The sequence below is a fragment of the Mytilus galloprovincialis genome, chromosome 7 (assembly GCF_965363235.1).
Source record: "Mytilus galloprovincialis chromosome 7, xbMytGall1.hap1.1, whole genome shotgun sequence".
NCBI lineage: Eukaryota > Metazoa > Mollusca > Bivalvia > Mytilida > Mytilidae > Mytilus > Mytilus galloprovincialis.
Window position 1 is genome coordinate 10,950,346 of NC_134844.1, and position 17,750 is coordinate 10,968,095.

At 31.9% G+C, this 17,750-nt stretch overlaps 1 protein-coding gene and 1 pseudogene across 1 annotated transcript in view; one reads left to right on the forward strand and one right to left on the reverse strand.

Annotated features, from left to right (window-relative positions):
• Positions 1–17,750, forward strand: part of LOC143082286 (cysteine--tRNA ligase, cytoplasmic-like) — a 193,836-nt gene that overhangs the window by 167,119 nt on the left and 8,967 nt on the right. Inside the window, exons 12-15 of the mRNA XM_076257906.1 lie at positions 3,353–3,481; positions 6,765–6,998; positions 11,486–11,586; positions 12,742–12,782. Of these exons, the coding sequence (XP_076114021.1) occupies positions 3,353–3,481; positions 6,765–6,998; positions 11,486–11,586; positions 12,742–12,782 (505 nt within the window). The remainder of the gene's footprint in view (positions 1–3,352; positions 3,482–6,764; positions 6,999–11,485; positions 11,587–12,741; positions 12,783–17,750) is intronic.
• On the reverse strand, positions 8,359–10,313 carry LOC143082291 (small ubiquitin-related modifier 3 pseudogene; annotated as a pseudogene).

Genomic DNA, 17,750 nt, shown 5'->3' on the forward strand with positions numbered 1-17,750 from the left:
AAGGCAGTACAGTGACCCATGATTGCTTGTATTCCATCATTTAAACTCTGGTGGATAGCTGTCTCATTGACAATCTCCCTGTTTTTATATGGAAGTAGAAAATACCTTTTACAGTCAGAACATCATTGTAACAAGTAAAACAGATAACCTGACTTGATCAAGTTGAATATCAATTAATGTTAGACAAGAAATATAAAAAAAGAAGATGTGGTATGATTGCGAATGAGACAACTCTCCACAAGAGACCAAAATGATACAGAAATTAACAACTATAGGTCACTGTACAGCCTTCAACAATGAGCAATGCCCATACCGCATAGTCAGCTATAAAAGGAAGAAAGTAGAAAATAACCATCAAAAGTCCTGTATTTGATTGAGGCAGGCTATGCAAATAAGACTTGACTTTCTTTTGGTTAATACCAATTAAGGATAGACAAAAAAGTAGGATATACCCATTGTAAAGTCTTGTTTGATTAAAGAGGGTAACACTTTACTATGATTAAAAATCAACACTTTAACTTATTTAAATATGTCCAAGTTTATCAGGCATTAAGAAATCTGTTGTGAGAAAACAATCAAATATATTTCAGGTATTTTTCAGAAAATATTTTTAGTTGATTTTTTTTTTAAATTAAAAAAACATAAGTTTTCCTGTAACTTTATTGGTTCATTTACTTATGTATGAATTAAAAATCCAGAAAAAGTGCTCCAACTGCTGTTACCATGTACATAGAATGGCTTTCGACCATAACTTCCATTTTTAGTCATCACAACATGATCTCCTTTCTTTAGTTTTAGGACAACAGAATTTGTTGCACTGTTAAGACCATTCACAGCTACAGGGTACACACACATGATGTAACCTTGGTGGTTAACTTTCATGCAAACTTCCAAACTAGAGCCAACTTTAGTTAGAATAGTACTTGTGAACATATAAGTCCCACTAATTGGTACCAAGAATATCCCTGTAGCAGGATTGTATGCTTTTCCTTCATTTGATTTGATTACATTGAATTTAACTATTTCATCAGGTTTTAGTATTACATGGGTCATAACTCCAGCTGAAAATCCTATGTTTTTAGACATCTCATTGCGTTTGGAAGTAGCAATATCTTTAGCCAGGCTATCATATTTCTTTTCCAGGTTTTTTGTCAATTTTTCTATCCTTTCATTTTGTTGTTGAATTTGAGCTTCTAAGTGACGAGTTTTGGTATCATACAATTCTTTCTGTGAGTTCATGATAAGTTCAATAGTTTTATACAAATTGAAACTATTCTCTCGTTTCGTCCGACTAAGTTTTTCTTCTGACATTGCAGCATTATTTTTCTGTTGTCCACTGTGTCCCAAAACCAGAGAGGAAAACATTGAAACAAGAAGTAAATATGTGCTGCACATAATGGTTGATATGATACAGTTATAAAATAATGTCTACTATATAAAACTTTTGGATTTCAGTTCCTAGAATTTTATTGATTTTTCTCCAGATGTTACAATGTATAATATAACACAAGTTTAATTAAAATCTATCAAATTTCATTTTTTATATTTAATATTGTCAATTTTTATTAAATTTTTAAGGGAGAAAAATTTGAATTACAAAAATATTGTGAAAACTTGTTGTGTCCATGGTGCCATGCCATTGCTAGATTTGATTAACATTCAATTATGAATGTGCTATGTCACAATATTGCTACAGATTTGAACACTGAAATTTTAGAAACAACATTCTTTCAAACAAATGTTGTTTTTTAAAGTTTCTTAATGAACCTTCACCGTTAATTTTGTTGTCACCCTAAATGAAGGCGGTGTTAAGATGAATATATAGATTGATACAGATTTTCACCACTGCCACAAAGAATTTTTTTCTAAGTACCTAAGGGTACTTTTTTTGTAGACCAATGAAAATAGAATACTTGATTATGGGTTAAGAGGGAAATAGTGAAAAATTGAAAATTGTAAATGAACTAATTAGACATCTCTGCTTTCAACACTGTGTCTTCCTCAAATGTCAACATGTTATATGTTATCTATTCCTTTAATGCCAACAAAATATTTTAATGGAAGTTTATATTATAGCAATAGGTGTTTTTATAAGTATTTAACTGCTAAAAGTAATTAAATATACAGTAGTTGTCGTTTGTTTATGTAATTTATACGTGTTTCTTGTATCTCGTTTTTTATATAGACTAGACCGTTGGTTTTCCTGTTTGAATGGTTTTACACTAATAATTTTTGGGCCCTTTATAGCTTGTAGTTCGGTGTGAGCCTAGGCTCAGTGTTGAAGGCCACACATAATGGTTTACTTTTATAAATTGTTATTTGGATGGAGAGTTGTCTCATTGGCACTCACACCACATCTTCCTGTATCTATTAGTAAGATAGTAGATTTTAGGTTTAAAATTATTAGGAATTTTAAAGAAATAATGAAACTGAAAACATTTTATTACTTTCTATTAAAAAGAAGTTATTCTGGAAATACAAATGTTTATTAACATAAGGCATATTAGAAATATTAATACTAAAAAAGAAGATGTGGTATGATTGCCAATGAGAAAACCGTCCAAAAGAGACCAAAATAACACAGAAAGTAACAACTATAGGTCACTGTACGGCCCTCAACAATGAGCAAAGCCCAAACAGCATAATCAGCTATAAAAGGCCCGGAAATAACAATTTAAAACAATTCAAAGCAGAAAACTAACGACATTATTTTTATAATGTAAATGAACAAAAAACAAATATGTAACACATAAACAAACCACAATCACTGAATTACAGGCTCCTGACTTGGGACAGGCAAGCCATTTTAGTCAAATACTATTATTTCAAGCTAAAAAAAAAGGATGTTAGAGATTTATTTTATTCCATATCATTTTAAAATATAGTTTATATTATTGAACAATTAATCAGAAATGATTTAAGTAAATTTGATAACTTCCAAGCTGGAAACTCTACAAAGTTTCAAGAAAATCAATAGAATAGGGTAACAAGAATTCCTATGAGTTGCAAGCATAACAAATACCTAAACATTATTATTTTATGAATCACTTACAATTAAAAAAAAAAGGTGATGTATATTACCAAGAAAAATATCCTGTTTAAACTGAACAAAAAAAAACATAGTAATCTAACACGTGATACAAAGTTTCAAGATTTTTTCGAGAAATAAGCCTACTCTAGTCATCATTAAAAACCCATACAATTTCAGTATAGGGTAGGCCAGGCTGGAACATTCAGCTCACTAATAGCAGGCAGCATTTGGAATATTTTGAGGTAACAAAATTTTGCTCTTGATGTTTGGCAATCCATCTTAACATTAGATGCATTATAATTGTATTATTTATTATTTTAGGGTAGACCAGGTTGGCACATTGAATGCTCAGTAATGGCCAGCAGTATTTTAGGAGAGTCCATGGAGATCCACACAGGAGGATGTGATCTGAAGTTTCCCCATCATGATAATGAACTGGCTCAAGCCGAGGTATGTACACACAGTGGTGAGAGGGCCTGTGTAGGATTTAATAATGTCCCCAATGAAAAAATGTCCACCGGACACATTTTCATAGTAAATACTGTCCATGGACAATATTTAGTTATTTAAATTAGTCCTGAACAAAATTTCCTATGAAAATATGTCCTCAGGTATGAAAAAGTGTCCATGAGCATGGACATTTTTCACTACCATAATAATGTCCAGGTGGACATTTTTTCACAGGACATTGTTGTAGGATTTAATAATGTCCCCAATGAAAAAATGTCCACTTGACACATTTTCATAGTAAATACTGTCCATGGACAGTATTTAGTTATTTAAATCAAACATTGTGTCCGCCATGGCATTTTTTGATATGATTAAAGTATTAATGATATCCATTGTCTTGTTATTACTAGACGCATTTTAACTTCAATTGCGAACTTTAATTAATTGTTACTTTGACATAGAGTTGTCTCATTGGCATTCATACCATCCTTATCTTAATATTTATATCTTTTAATATAAATATGTACATGTATAATTCAAACTCAAATAAGTAACAGATGCTGTACAGTATTATTTTCCTTAGAGGACCCAATTTAATAACATTTACTACGAAAATGTGTTCTGTAGATGGACCATATTTCATAACTATTGCTGTAAAATGCTGTCCGCTTAGGAGACAATATTTCATGGCAATGGACAATATTTATTTTCTATTGCCTTCTTCTCTGACATAAGGGTGCAATCAACAGTTTTTTTCTAGGACATCATATTTTGAGGGACCATGTATAAGTGACCCTTAGTGGTGGACTGATTAATAAAGATACTTGTATAAAACTAGATATCACTGGAATCAGAATGTTCTCTAGTTTATAATGGAAAAAAAAAATGTGTACTTTTAATAGTATAAAAAAGTTTTATCCAGAGAAACTGGGAAAAACATTGCCTAATTTAAGCTTAAAAAACCTGAAATCAGGTCATGTGCACACCCTTGAAGACATGATACCTGCACATTTTTCATAATCAAAGTTGTATGAATTTCATAGATTTTTACCTGGTCTTTCAAAAAATTCATGCTTCAGGGTATGTTCGCCTACTCCGAAAAGAGCTACAGTGGCTGCAAATAAGTTTTCAATTTTCACTGCCAAAAAAACAGACTGTTTACAGTGTTGTCTCCCCTCAAAACATGTATATTTAATCTAATTTTTTAAATTATTTTAATCATTCAACCTGCTTTAATTGAAGTTAATTAACACATCTTTACAACCAAATACAAAAAACATGATACTTTTTCACCAATTATGTTGATAAAAAGGGACTTCCCTCCATGTCTATTTTTAGTTGGGGAATAACCCCTAGTTTTTTATACGAAACTGTTTATAGCACCCTAAGGCCTAAATTAATATATTGTTTGTTTCCCAAATCCTGACCCTGCCAAGCCAGGTGTGGGTAGGTAGGTAGGAAAATAATTTTATTTTTTCCAAATGGTGGAAGAATATCGGTGGATCCAGCAAGCCCGAAAATTAGAAATGAATAAAATAATATTTGACTTAGTTTTGACAATAAAATTTTATGAGTCGGACTGTTTTTGCAGCATTGGTCGGGATTGGGGAAACAAACAATGTTTTTTTTTAGGCCTAATAAATATAGTAAAGTTCTTCAGATTTGATTTTACACTTCCTTTTTATTGTTATTCTTTCATTGTCATTACCATTTGCTTGGAATTTCTTTGAACTTAAATTTCTCTATATACACTTGCATCCATTATTTGTTTGTTTTACATTTGTATATAAATCAATTTCTCATCAATCCTTCATATTTTATTTAAAATTCAAGTATAATCAAACTTTTTAATGACTTCCCTTAGAGGACACAATTTAATAGCAACTACTATGAAAATGTGTCCTGTGGGTGGACACTATTTCATATCTTTTGCAGAAAAAATCTGTCCATTTGAGGGACACTATTCCATGGCAATGGACATTATTGAATACCAAAATTCTAGGAAAAACTGTCCATGTGGACTCTTTTTCACAGGACACTATTATGTCTTACAATACAAGTCCATGTGAAAGTAAAATGACTACTGGAGGTTGTATAAAGTGATCCATTGTGTTTATTGGTTCAGCTCACAGCACTTTGTTTTAACAAATCCTTCTGAACAGGTGGCTAAACTTTAATAAAAGATTCCAAAGCATATGATGGCATTGTAAACCCTATTCTATTTTCAATCCGAGAAAAATTTAATGAGGTTTTGAAAAATGTAGACTTTGCCATATCTATATAAAAATTGGGAGAGAGGGATATAAATGTGAGCCCTGCACAAATGTACACATGTAACTCCATTGGTGAAAAATGTATGAGAATCTTAACATTATCCTTGAAGAGTCTATAAACAAAGACATAAGGATCACTTTATGTCCCCTTTTAGTAGTGGTATAATGAAGTGGGTGGGAGGATTTTATAGCTTCTGTAAATAATGTTTAGACAGTATGTATATGCTTTTCCTCTCTTAACCCATCTGTCGACTTGCTTGAAGGTCCAATTCCTCATGAAATAGTTAGATAATATTGGTGAAACTTTATCCAGTTGTAGAAATCAAAGTCCATGATCCACAATGAAGGGATGGGCCATATACTCTCCATGGACATGCAAATGCTCATACAACAGCATCAATTAATATCATTGACTTATACAATAAGTGGCTCATCTTAAAGTGACCTAATAACAAGTAAACTATGCAAAAGTTTCAAAGTCAATAGACAAAGACTGAGGGTGTAGGTCAAATAATCTCCATAACAATTAGATATGGCCATGCCATTGCAACTGTGTACCAGATATCATTAACCTACTGTAATTTAGAAATTATTGCGTGCATTTATTATTGCTATTGCCATTTGTTCATTTTATACTAAAATGGGATTTTAAATTTTGCGATATTGGGAAAATCCTGTTTAATTCATATAAAAAATTTCAAAATGCGAGTTTAAATTATTGTGATTATAACCCTGTCGCATTTTTCGAAATAATTAACCAAACATTGGAATAATTTCTGAATTTACAATACCTAATACATTGTAAACACCTCCACACTAACTCCTTGAGACAAGAAAAACATAAGAATTTAATCTGTTTTTATCTGTTAAGAATATTTGAAGAGATATGCATCAATCAAAATTTAGAAAAGATTGAAATAATAAAAATGTATACGGCCCTTAGAAGTGTTGTGGATGGGAGAGGTATATACAATGTAGTAGTTAACTCTTGTTTTACATTATATTTGTAGGCTTACTTCCAAAATGACCAATGGGTGAAGTATTTCCTTCATTCAGGACACTTAACAATAGAAGGCTGCAAGATGTCAAAATCACTGAAAAACTTTATTTCTATAACTGAAGCTTTAAAACAGCACACAGCCAGACAGTTACGACTTCTGTTTTTACTACACTCCTGGAATGATACATTGGATTATGGCTCGAACAGCATGGAAGGAGCATTGAAATACGAAAAACTATTACAGGTAATTATTTATAGTATTTTCTAGTTTTAATGGTATTTGTGGCTTTTTCTGAAAAAAAATTCTGACAACTGCATATTGATTGGAAGTTGAACTGGTTGTTACAGCACAATGGACTATCCTGTTTCAACTGAACTTTTCATTTTCTAAGTTTCATTTTGACAAACAGTATCAATGCCATACTTGTACAATTGACATTCTGAAGCAACCACAGCTTTTTATTTCACTAACTCTACCAGTGAGGTATGCATGATCAGATGTAAGGAAACCAGTATAAAGAGTAACTGTATATAGATTGATAAAGAGAAAGTACCCAGCATGAGTAGAATTTACTAAATATTATACTACAAAAGTGAATGGAAGGTAAATGTTTGTTTTTTTTGGTGAAACATTTTTGCAATTTTTCTTTAATATAATTTGGTGATAGTTCAATATTCACCCTCTTTAGAGCAAATTTGAAAATTAAGAATTGACCTTTATTTCTTGTTAATTTTTCAATTGACTCCCCTTTACGAATTTTGTTGAATTATGACTGCTTTTGTTTGCATGTGTCTTATGTCAGGAACCTGTTGTTTAGTGGTTGTCATTGATGTGGTTCCTAAGTTTTTCTCTGATATACTTTTTCATAGATAAGAACATTTTTTTTCCTGTTTAAATGGTGTTACACTAGTCGTTTTTTGTGGCCCTTTAAAGCTTGCTGTAAGATGTGAGCCAAGGCTCTGTGTTGAAGGTCATACTTTGACTTATAATGTTTTATTTTATAACAAATTGATGGATAGTTGTCTCATTGGCACTCATACCACATCTTCTTATTTCCATTATAGATGAAATACTAACATCCTGGTGTTTTAACAGTCAAATGATCAATAAAAGTATTGAATCCTTAGGCATAACTTGAGTCTTGACCTTTTTGTAAACCTTCATAGTGGTGGTTTTGGACAGAAAAGGACTTACTGTTGCGGTTTGCCTATAATTGCTTGCATCCACTTCTTTTAAACTTTGATGGATGGTTGTCTTATTGGAAATCATACCACATTTGGTTATTTTTATTTTGAATAACATAATTTTGTTTTGAATGACAGTAAATATCCACTACAATTTATTACAATTTTGTGATAAAACGTTTATTCAATTCAATTTTACATCAGGTTAGTAGGGTTCATTAGTTAACATGTCCATGTCAATGTGTATGACATGATTTTGATGATTATGACAATAATGATGATTATGATAATGATGATTATGATAATAATGATTATGATAATGATGATGATGAATATGATAATAATGATTATGATAATGATGATGATGAATATGATAATGATGATGAATATGCTAATGATTACGAAAATGATGGTGATTATGAATATGATTATGAAAATGTGATAATTATGAAATCGATGATGATGACGATTTTGACAATGTGTATGATAATGACAATGAATATGATGATGACAATGATGATGACGATAATGAAATGATGATTATAACAATGATGGTAATGATTAATGGGTATGACAAATAAATGGTGATGACAGTGATCTTATATGTGGCACATGAATGGTGATAAGAATGATCTGTCTAATGAATAATGATGATTTATATGATCCTTGTTTAATGAATGGTGATTAAAATGGTCAATGATAGATGATAATGATCTTTGGAGATGGATGGTAAGAAATGATCAATGTCAAATAAGTGATTTGTGTTGGATAGATGATAGAAATGATGATTCTTCACAGGTGAATGCTGATGAAAATGATCTGTCTTGGGTGAATGATTTTGACTAGTCATTGGTAGTTTGTTTCAGAAGGCGATGACGACTGATGAATATTAATGTTATTGATCTGTTTTATTTTCCTCCTGTTTGTGACTGAAACACGTCTATGGAGTCCCCATCCTCCATATCTAACTCTGTTGGTGTGTCTGTTTCATTGATCGGGTTACCGTCAAACCTGAACCGTACCATAGATGATGTTAACCCAGCTCTGTCACAGTAGGCATTCATCAGTTTACGTAAGGGTGTTTTACGTTTGATTTTAAAGTGAACTGTGTTCCCATCTTGTCCTGTTACCTTGATGTTTATATGTTCTATACCGGCACCTTCTGTCTTGACATCTTCTTGTGGCTGTTGTGTTTCTGTTTCTTCAGGCATTGTGGATGAATTCTTGATCTTATCAAAGACTTGAGGTCTAAACAAAGAGAAAAAAAGATTTTGTTTCAATGTCCTCAACTTGTTATTTTAAGTTTAAGAGATAGTTTTTCAGCGATATAAAGAGCAATAGATTTTCTATATTCAAGTGGATTGGCCATCTTAAATCAGTTTTTTAAGACAATTCTGCCATATTTGGACTCAGCAATTGCTATACTAGTTATAAATCAATTAAAAAAACATTTAAGATATGAATACATCCTAAAATAGACAGCCAAATTGATCATTTTTCAAGATGTGACTTTTATGGTCTTTTACAAATCAATGTTTAGTTTAGAAAAGTAGTTTATACAATTATGACCCATCATACCTTAATATGTGTAGAGAGTACATTGACCTATAATCAGGTCTCCTTTCATTAATTGTAATTTGGATGGAGAGTTGTCTCATTGGCACTCATACCACATCTTGCGATATCCATATATTAAGTTGATTTAAATTAAATATTCCAGTAAAAATATCAGATATGATATCAACTTATTCCAGTCACCTATGTAAAATATCCCAGCACTGCAAAAATGAAAGGATTTAATCTTTCTTTGTGTACAAGTGTTATGTAAAGGTTCTAAAAATTGTATCTGTATATATTGGTTTCAAAGTAATATTAAATAATTTAGTTAAATAAAGTTTCCACCACTGCATTGAATGTGATACAATTAAGACATATTAAAAAATTTCAAATTAAAGATGTAGGATTGGGCTGGCTGTGAGTTGTAATCATTATGAATTTAACTGTCAAGAATGGAAAAATATTGTATTACAACAGATTTGGTGGAAGAATCTGTTTCTCTGATGATTTTTAGACGATATGCAGATAAACTTATAATTAATTTGTACATTTCCAATGATTTGCTGTAAGGTGCAACATTTGACTGTAACTTGATAAAATGGGAAATAATTTTATAATAAATAAGGTTTCAAAACCAAATTGAAAGATATAAAAAAATAATGATATTGAATATTACCTCTCAGAAGCTGGTCTGTTATTTTATACAAGTGGATGATCTAGTTCAGCCTTCTTGTAATGACAACTTCTGAATTTAAAACAAACTTTACCCTAGGTGGTATATAGGTAATGATGAGTGATTTAACTCACAGAATTATTTATAGACTTACCCAATCAAATCTGCTCATCCTGACAGCCAGGTTTATAACAATACTCACTGTTAGTGTCATCAGAATTACTTCTGCCAGGCATTTCATTGTCACTAATTAGATAATTATCACAGGAAATATAATTGTTAAATTGTCAATTAACTTATTAAGATGACTCCATCCAAAGGGCATTACACACAAAGAAATTGTAATACACCAATTATCTTTTTAATATTTGTCATATGTTGTATTTACTGAAGAATTTTTAAAAAAGAAGGTGAAAATCCCCCTTCACATAAATAAAAGTATTTTATAATTGAAAAAACAAATTCATTATATCAAATGCTAAAACAATTTATTAAGCAATAATTTAAACTGTAATAAGGCCAATTAAAATTAATTGGTAGATTTTCATCCCCGCCCGCCCCTCTGAAATCGTCCCGCCCCGATTTTTGTTATTTTGAAAAATTTTCGATTTCCGGATTTGTTCATCTCTGTTTCCGATATCTGTCAAAAATTGTGTTTCCTTCCAAACTTCCTGTTTCAAATTTGGAAATAAAAATTAAAAAATAAAATCCTCCCACCCGCCCCATTTTTTTCAAAAATTTGGATGAAAATCTACTAATTAATTTTAGTTGGCCTAACATGTATTTTAGGACACAATTTAAATTTTTTTCTCATTATAATTATTTCAATATTTGTCATGTATTGAGCTTAAAATTTGCTACACAATTAAAATTATTTAAGTCATAATGATTATCATTTTTTTAAATAGTCTTTTTTTTTGGGGGGGGGGAGGGGGGATTGAGTGAACAATGTCATAGTTTTCTTTTTTTTTTTGTCTTTCTGAATTAAGCATGGTACACAGATTTGAACATATTTATTGTGATACCACAGACATATAATACATGTCCTTTGCAGGGTTTTTAAAGTAAGTTTTCTACTGTTAAATAGTTATAGACCTTGATGATAAATTAAAAATGTCATCTTGCTTGGTCATTTTCTAAATTATTTACACATCACTAACAGCCCTCACATTCAAGTGAAGTTATTTTTTATTAATAAAAGTAATGTTTTTAGCTCTTTAAGTGAACAGATATGTATAATCGATGAATCATCTTTTGGCAACCTCTTTACTTCTCTTTATAGACATATATTTAATAAATTTGTCATTTGATTTTAGGAGTTTTTCCTGACAATCCAGAGTATATTAAGAAACACTGCATCCACAGGTGTAGCAGCTTTCCATAAATGGAACCCAGAAGAAGTCAGCCTCAATACAAGGTACAGATGCAGGAAAGATATATCTTCTCATTTATATGAGAGTAGTAATGTCCTTTACCACCAGGCGTGAAACGGTCATTTTTGGCTATCGTTAGCTTCAAATTGGTTAAGATTTTACTGTGATTTGTCAAAATGCACTTGTCACGATTCGTCAGAGGTCTCAACTAATAATCGTTACCATCATTTTTTTGGGGAAAAAAATAAAGTGATTCGTCAAAATCAATTGATTTTTATATTGTCTAAAACAAAGTGTACATCTTATCGTCATGCATAAAAAATTACCATTAACGTCATTTGGCAATTATTATGACCGCTTGTTTATGTTCATAAGATAGTATCCAGAAGTAAATTTTGTAAAAATAAGATTCCATTTTTTCCGTATTTTACTTATAAATGGACTTAGTTTTTTTCTGCCAGGAAACATTACATTCACGCTGTGGTTAAAGTTTTTAAAATTTCAATAACTTTCTTTATCCTGGAAATGTACAAAACTTGGCCAGAAGCTTGTTTATGATCAGGAGATAGTATCCAGAAGTAAATTTTGTAAAAATAAGATTCCATTTTTTCCGTATTTTACTTATAAATGGACTTAGTTTTTTCTGCCAGGAAACATTACATTCACGCTGTGGTTAAAGTTTTTAAAATTTTAATAACTTTCTTAAACTATCCTGGAATTGTAAGAAACTTGGCCAGAAGCTTGTTTATGATCAGAAGATAGTATCCAGAAGTAAATTTTGTAAAAATAAAATTCCATTTTTCCCGTATTTTACTTATAAATGGACTTAGTTTTACTTCCAGTTAACATTACATACAGTCTGCAGTTAAAGTATTTAAAACATTTTTAAGATTCTTAAACTAGCCTGGATTTTTACCAAACTTGGACAAAAGCTTCTGACAATCAAAAGATAGTATTGAGAGGAATAATTTTATTAATTTTTTTCATCATTTTTGATGAGTGTGTGATTAACAGCAAAAGTAGGCGAGACACTTGGTTCCGCTGAACCCTTACAAATTTTTCATATACACTACATGCAGCTGTGTGATACAAGAAATATCTCTTTATAGCTAACAGGCCACAACCATAACAGAATAGTGTTTTTTGCACATCAATAAATCCTATAGATATATTAAAATGACATGTTTGATTTATTTCAGATTGATGGACACAAGAACTAATATCCATGCTGCTCTTTGTGGTAAGTCTGATTCAAACTTATTGTCAAAGCTTAACAAATAGTGTAAACCCGTTGGCATATAACTACTGGTCGTGTTTGTGGTAAGTTTGATTCAAACTAATTGTCAAAGCTTAACAAATAGTGTAAACCCGTAGGCATATAATTACTGGTCGTGTTTGTGGTAAGTTTGATTCAAACTAATTGTCAAAGCTTAACAAATAGTGTAAACCCGTTGGCATATAACTACTGGTCGTGTTTGTGGTAAGTCTGATACAAACTTATTGTCAAAGCTTAACAAATAGTGTAAACCCGTAGGCATATAACTACTGGTCATGTTTGTGGTAAGTTTGATTCAAACTTATTGTCCAAGCTTAACAAATAGTATAAACCCGTAGGCATATAACTACTGGTCGTGTTTGTGGTAAGTTTGATTCAAACTAATTGTCAAAGCTTAACAAATAGTGTAAACCCGTAGGCATATAACTACTGGTCATGTTTGTGGTAAGTTTGATTCAAACTTATTGTCCAAGCTTAACAAATAGTATAAACCCGTAGGCATATAACTACTGGTCGTGTTTGTGGTAAGTTTGATTCAAACTTATTGTCAAAGCTTAACAAATAGTGTAAATCCGTAGGCATATAACTACTGGTCGTGTTTGTGGTAAGTCTGATACAAACTAATTGTCAAAGCTTAACAAATAGTGTAAACCCGTAGGCATATAACTACTGGTCGTGTTTGTGGTAAGTCTGATACAAACTAATTGTCAAAGCTTAACAAATAGTGTAAACCCGTAGGCATATAACTACTGGTCGTGTTTGTGGTAAGTCTGATACAAACTAATTGTCAAAGCTTAACAAATAGTGTTAACCCGTAGGCATATAACTACTGGTCGTGTTTGTGGTAAGTCTGATACAAACTAATTGTCAAAGCTTAACAAATAGTGTAAACCCGTAGGCATATAACTACTGGTCGTGTTTGTGGTAAGTTTGATACAAACTAATTGTCAAAGCTTAACAAATAGTGTAAACCCGTAGGCATATAACTACTGGTCGTGTTTGTGGTAAGTCTGATACAAACTAATTGTCAAAGCTTAACAAATAGTGTTAACCCGTAGGCATATAACTACTGGTCATGTTTGTGGTAAGTCTGATACAAACTAATTGTCAAAGCTTAACAAATAGTGTAAACCCGTAGGCATATAACTACTGGTCGTGTTTGTGGTAAGTTTGATTCAAACTAATTGTCAAAGCTTAACAAATAGTGTAAACCCGTAGGCATATAACTACTGGTCGTGTTTGTGGTAAGTTTGATTCAAACTTATTGTCAAAGCTTAACAAATAGTATAAACCCGTAGGCATATAACTACTGGTCGTGTTTGTGGTAAGTTTGATTCAGTCTGATACAAACTAATTGTCAAAGCTTAACAAATAGTGTAAACCCGTAGGCATATAACTACTGGTCGTGTTTGTGGTAAGTCTGATACAAACTAATTGTCAAAGCTTAACAAATAGTGTAAACCCGTAGGCATATAACTACTGGTCGTGTTTGTGGTAAGTCTGATACAAACTAATTGTCAAAGCTTAACAAATAGTGTTAACCCGTAGGCATATAACTACTGGTCATGTTTGTGGTAAGTTTGATTCAAACTAATTGTCAAAGCTTAACAAATAGTGTAAACCCGTAGGCATATAATTACTGGTCGTGTTTGTGGTAAGTTTGATACAAACTAATTGTCAAAGCTTAACAAATAGTATAAACCCGTAGGCATATAACTACTGGTCGTGTTTGTGGTAAGTCTGATACAAACTAATTGTCAAAGCTTAACAAATAGTGTAAACCCGTAGGCATATAACTACTGGTCGTGTTTGTGGTAAGTTTGATACAAACTAATTGTCAAAGCTTAACAAATAGTGTAAACCCGTAGGCATATAATTACTGGTCGTGTTTGTGGTAAGTTTGATACAAACTAATTGTCAAAGCTTAACAAATAGTATAAACCCGTAGGCATATAACTACTGGTCGTGTTTGTGGTAAGTCTGATACAAACTAATTGTCAAAGCTTAACAAATAGTGTAAACCCGTAGGCATATAACTACTGGTCGTGTTTGTGGTAAGTCTGATACAAACTAATTGTCAAAGCTTAACAAATAGTGTAAACCCGTAGGCATATAACTACTGGTCGTGTTTGTGGTAAGTTTGATACAAACTAATTGTCAAAGCTTAACAAATAGTGTAAACCCGTAGGCATATAACTACTGGTCGTGTTTGTGGTAAGTTTGATTCAAACTAATTGTCAAAGCTTAACAAATAGTGTAAACCCGTAGGCATATAATTACTGGTCGTGTTTGTGGTAAGTTTGATACAAACTAATTGTCAAAGCTTAACAAATAGTATAAACCCGTAGGCATATAACTACTGGTCGTGTTTGTGGTAAGTCTGATACAAACTAATTGTCAAAGCTTAACAAATAGTGTAAACCCGTAGGCATATAACTACTGGTCATGTTTGTGGTAAGTTTGATTCAAACTAATTGTCAAAGCTTAACAAATAGTGTAAACCCGTAGGCATATAATTACTGGTCGTGTTTGTGGTAAGTTTGATACAAACTAATTGTCAAAGCTTAACAAATAGTATAAACCCGTAGGCATATAACTACTGGTCGTGTTTGTGGTAAGTCTGATACAAACTAATTGTCAAAACTTAACAAATAGTGTTAACCCGTAGGCATATAACTACTGGTCGTGTTTGTGGTAAGTTTGATACAAACTAATTGTCAAAGCTTAACAAATAGTGTAAACCCATAGGCATATAACTACTGGTCGTGTTTGTGGTAAGTCTGATTCAAACTAATTGTCAAAGCTTAACAAATAGTGTAAACCCGTAGGCATATAACTACTGGTCGTGTTTGTGGTAAGTTTGATTCAAACTTATTGTCAAAGCTTAACAAATAGTGTAAACCCGTAGGCATATAACTACTGGTCGTGTTTGTGGTAAGTCTGATACAAACTAATTGTCAAAGCTTAACAAATAGTGTTAACCCGTAGGCATATAACTACTGGTCGTGTTTGTGGTAAGTTTGATTCAAACTAATTGTCAAAGCTTAACAAATAGTGTAAACCCGTAGGCATATAACTACTGGTCGTGTTTGTGGTAAGTCTGATACAAACTAATTGTCAAAGCTTAACAAATAGTGTAAACCCGTAGGCATATAACTACTGGTCGTGTTTGTGGTAAGTCTGATACAAACTAATTGTCAAAGCTTAACAAATAGTGTAAACCCGTAGGCATATAACTACTGGTCGTGTTTGTGGTAAGTCTGATTCAAACTAATTGTCAAAGCTTAACAAATAGTGTAAACCCGTAGGCATATAACTACTGGTCGTGTTTGTGGTAAGTCTGATTCAAACCAATTGTCAAAGCTTAACAAATAGTATAAACCCGTAGGCATATAACTACTGGTCATGTTTGTGGTAAGTCTGATACAAACTAATTGTCAAAGCTTAACAAATAGTGTTAACCCGTAGGCATATAACTACTGGTCGTGTTTGTGGTAAGTCTGATTCAAACTAATTGTCAAAGCTTAACAAATAGTGTTAACCCGTAGACATATAACTACTGGTCTTGTTTGTGGTAAGTTTGATTCAAACTAATTGTCAAAGCTTAACAAATAGTGTAAACCCGTAGGCATATAATTACTGGTCGTGTTTGTGGTAAGTTTGATTCAAACTAATTGTCCAAGCTTAACAAATAGTGTAAACCCGTAGGCATATAACTACTGGTCGTGTTTGTGGTAAGTCTGATACAAACTAATTGTCAAAGCTTAACAAATAGTATAAACCCGTAGGCATATAACTACTGGTCGTGTTTGTGGTAAGTCTGATACAAACTAATTGTCAAAGCTTAACAAATAGTATAAACCCGTAGGCATATAACTACTGGTCATGTTTGTGGTAAGTTTGATTCAAACTAATTGTCAAAGCTTAACAAATAGTGTAAACCCGTAGGCATATAACTACTGGTCGTGTTTGTGGTAAGTCTGATACAAACTAATTGTCAAAGCTTAACAAATAGTGTAAACCCGTAGGCATATAACTACTGGTCATGTTTGTGGTAAGTCTGATACAAACTAATTGTCAAAGCTTAACAAATAGTGTAAACCCGTAGGCATATAACTACTGGTCGTGTTTGTGGTAAGTCTGATTCAAACTTATTGTCAAAGCTTAACAAATAGTGTAAACCCGTTGGCATATAACTACTGGTCGTGTTTTTTTATATTATGATATTATTACGTAAGTATTTCTGTATTGGCCTAGTTATTGGTCCAAGGCTTGGTGTATTGGCCTGAGGTGAAGCCAAAGCCAATACAGCAAGCCTCCGACCAATAACTAGGCCAATACAGAAATACACGTAATAGTATCTTTATTAATAAACTACAGTGTTACAATATTTTTTTTATACCATTTCACAAGAGATAAATATTTTTACCTTGTAGTGGAACTATATCCAAATCTCAGTTTCTTTTTATTAGATGCAATATATAATGATCTGGTGCTGTTTCCCGGTCTCTTCGCATTTTCTCATCTGATGAATTTTGCTACCCTTTCCAGTCACTATAAAGTGTTACAACTTAAATTTAAACTCAACACATAAATAGTAATTGGAAAGGTACTGCCATTGCATGTGTTATGCAGAAAGTAATTGAATATATTTAAAAAAAATAATGTAGGAGTTGAAAATGATACAACTATCCATAAGCCAAATGGCCAAAGAACGAAGATTTGCATAATTACATATAATGCATATGCCTGGTTCGGGTTTAAAAATAAATGACAGTTTACAAATAAAAAGAGAAAGTAAACAGTTAATCGATTTGTACCATCGTGAATTTATGAGGTCATCATGAAATGAACTTTGTGATAATCTACTCGTTCCCCAAACCTGAAATAATTCCATCGTCTGCTTTCAAAATGCTTTTTAAATGAATGTAA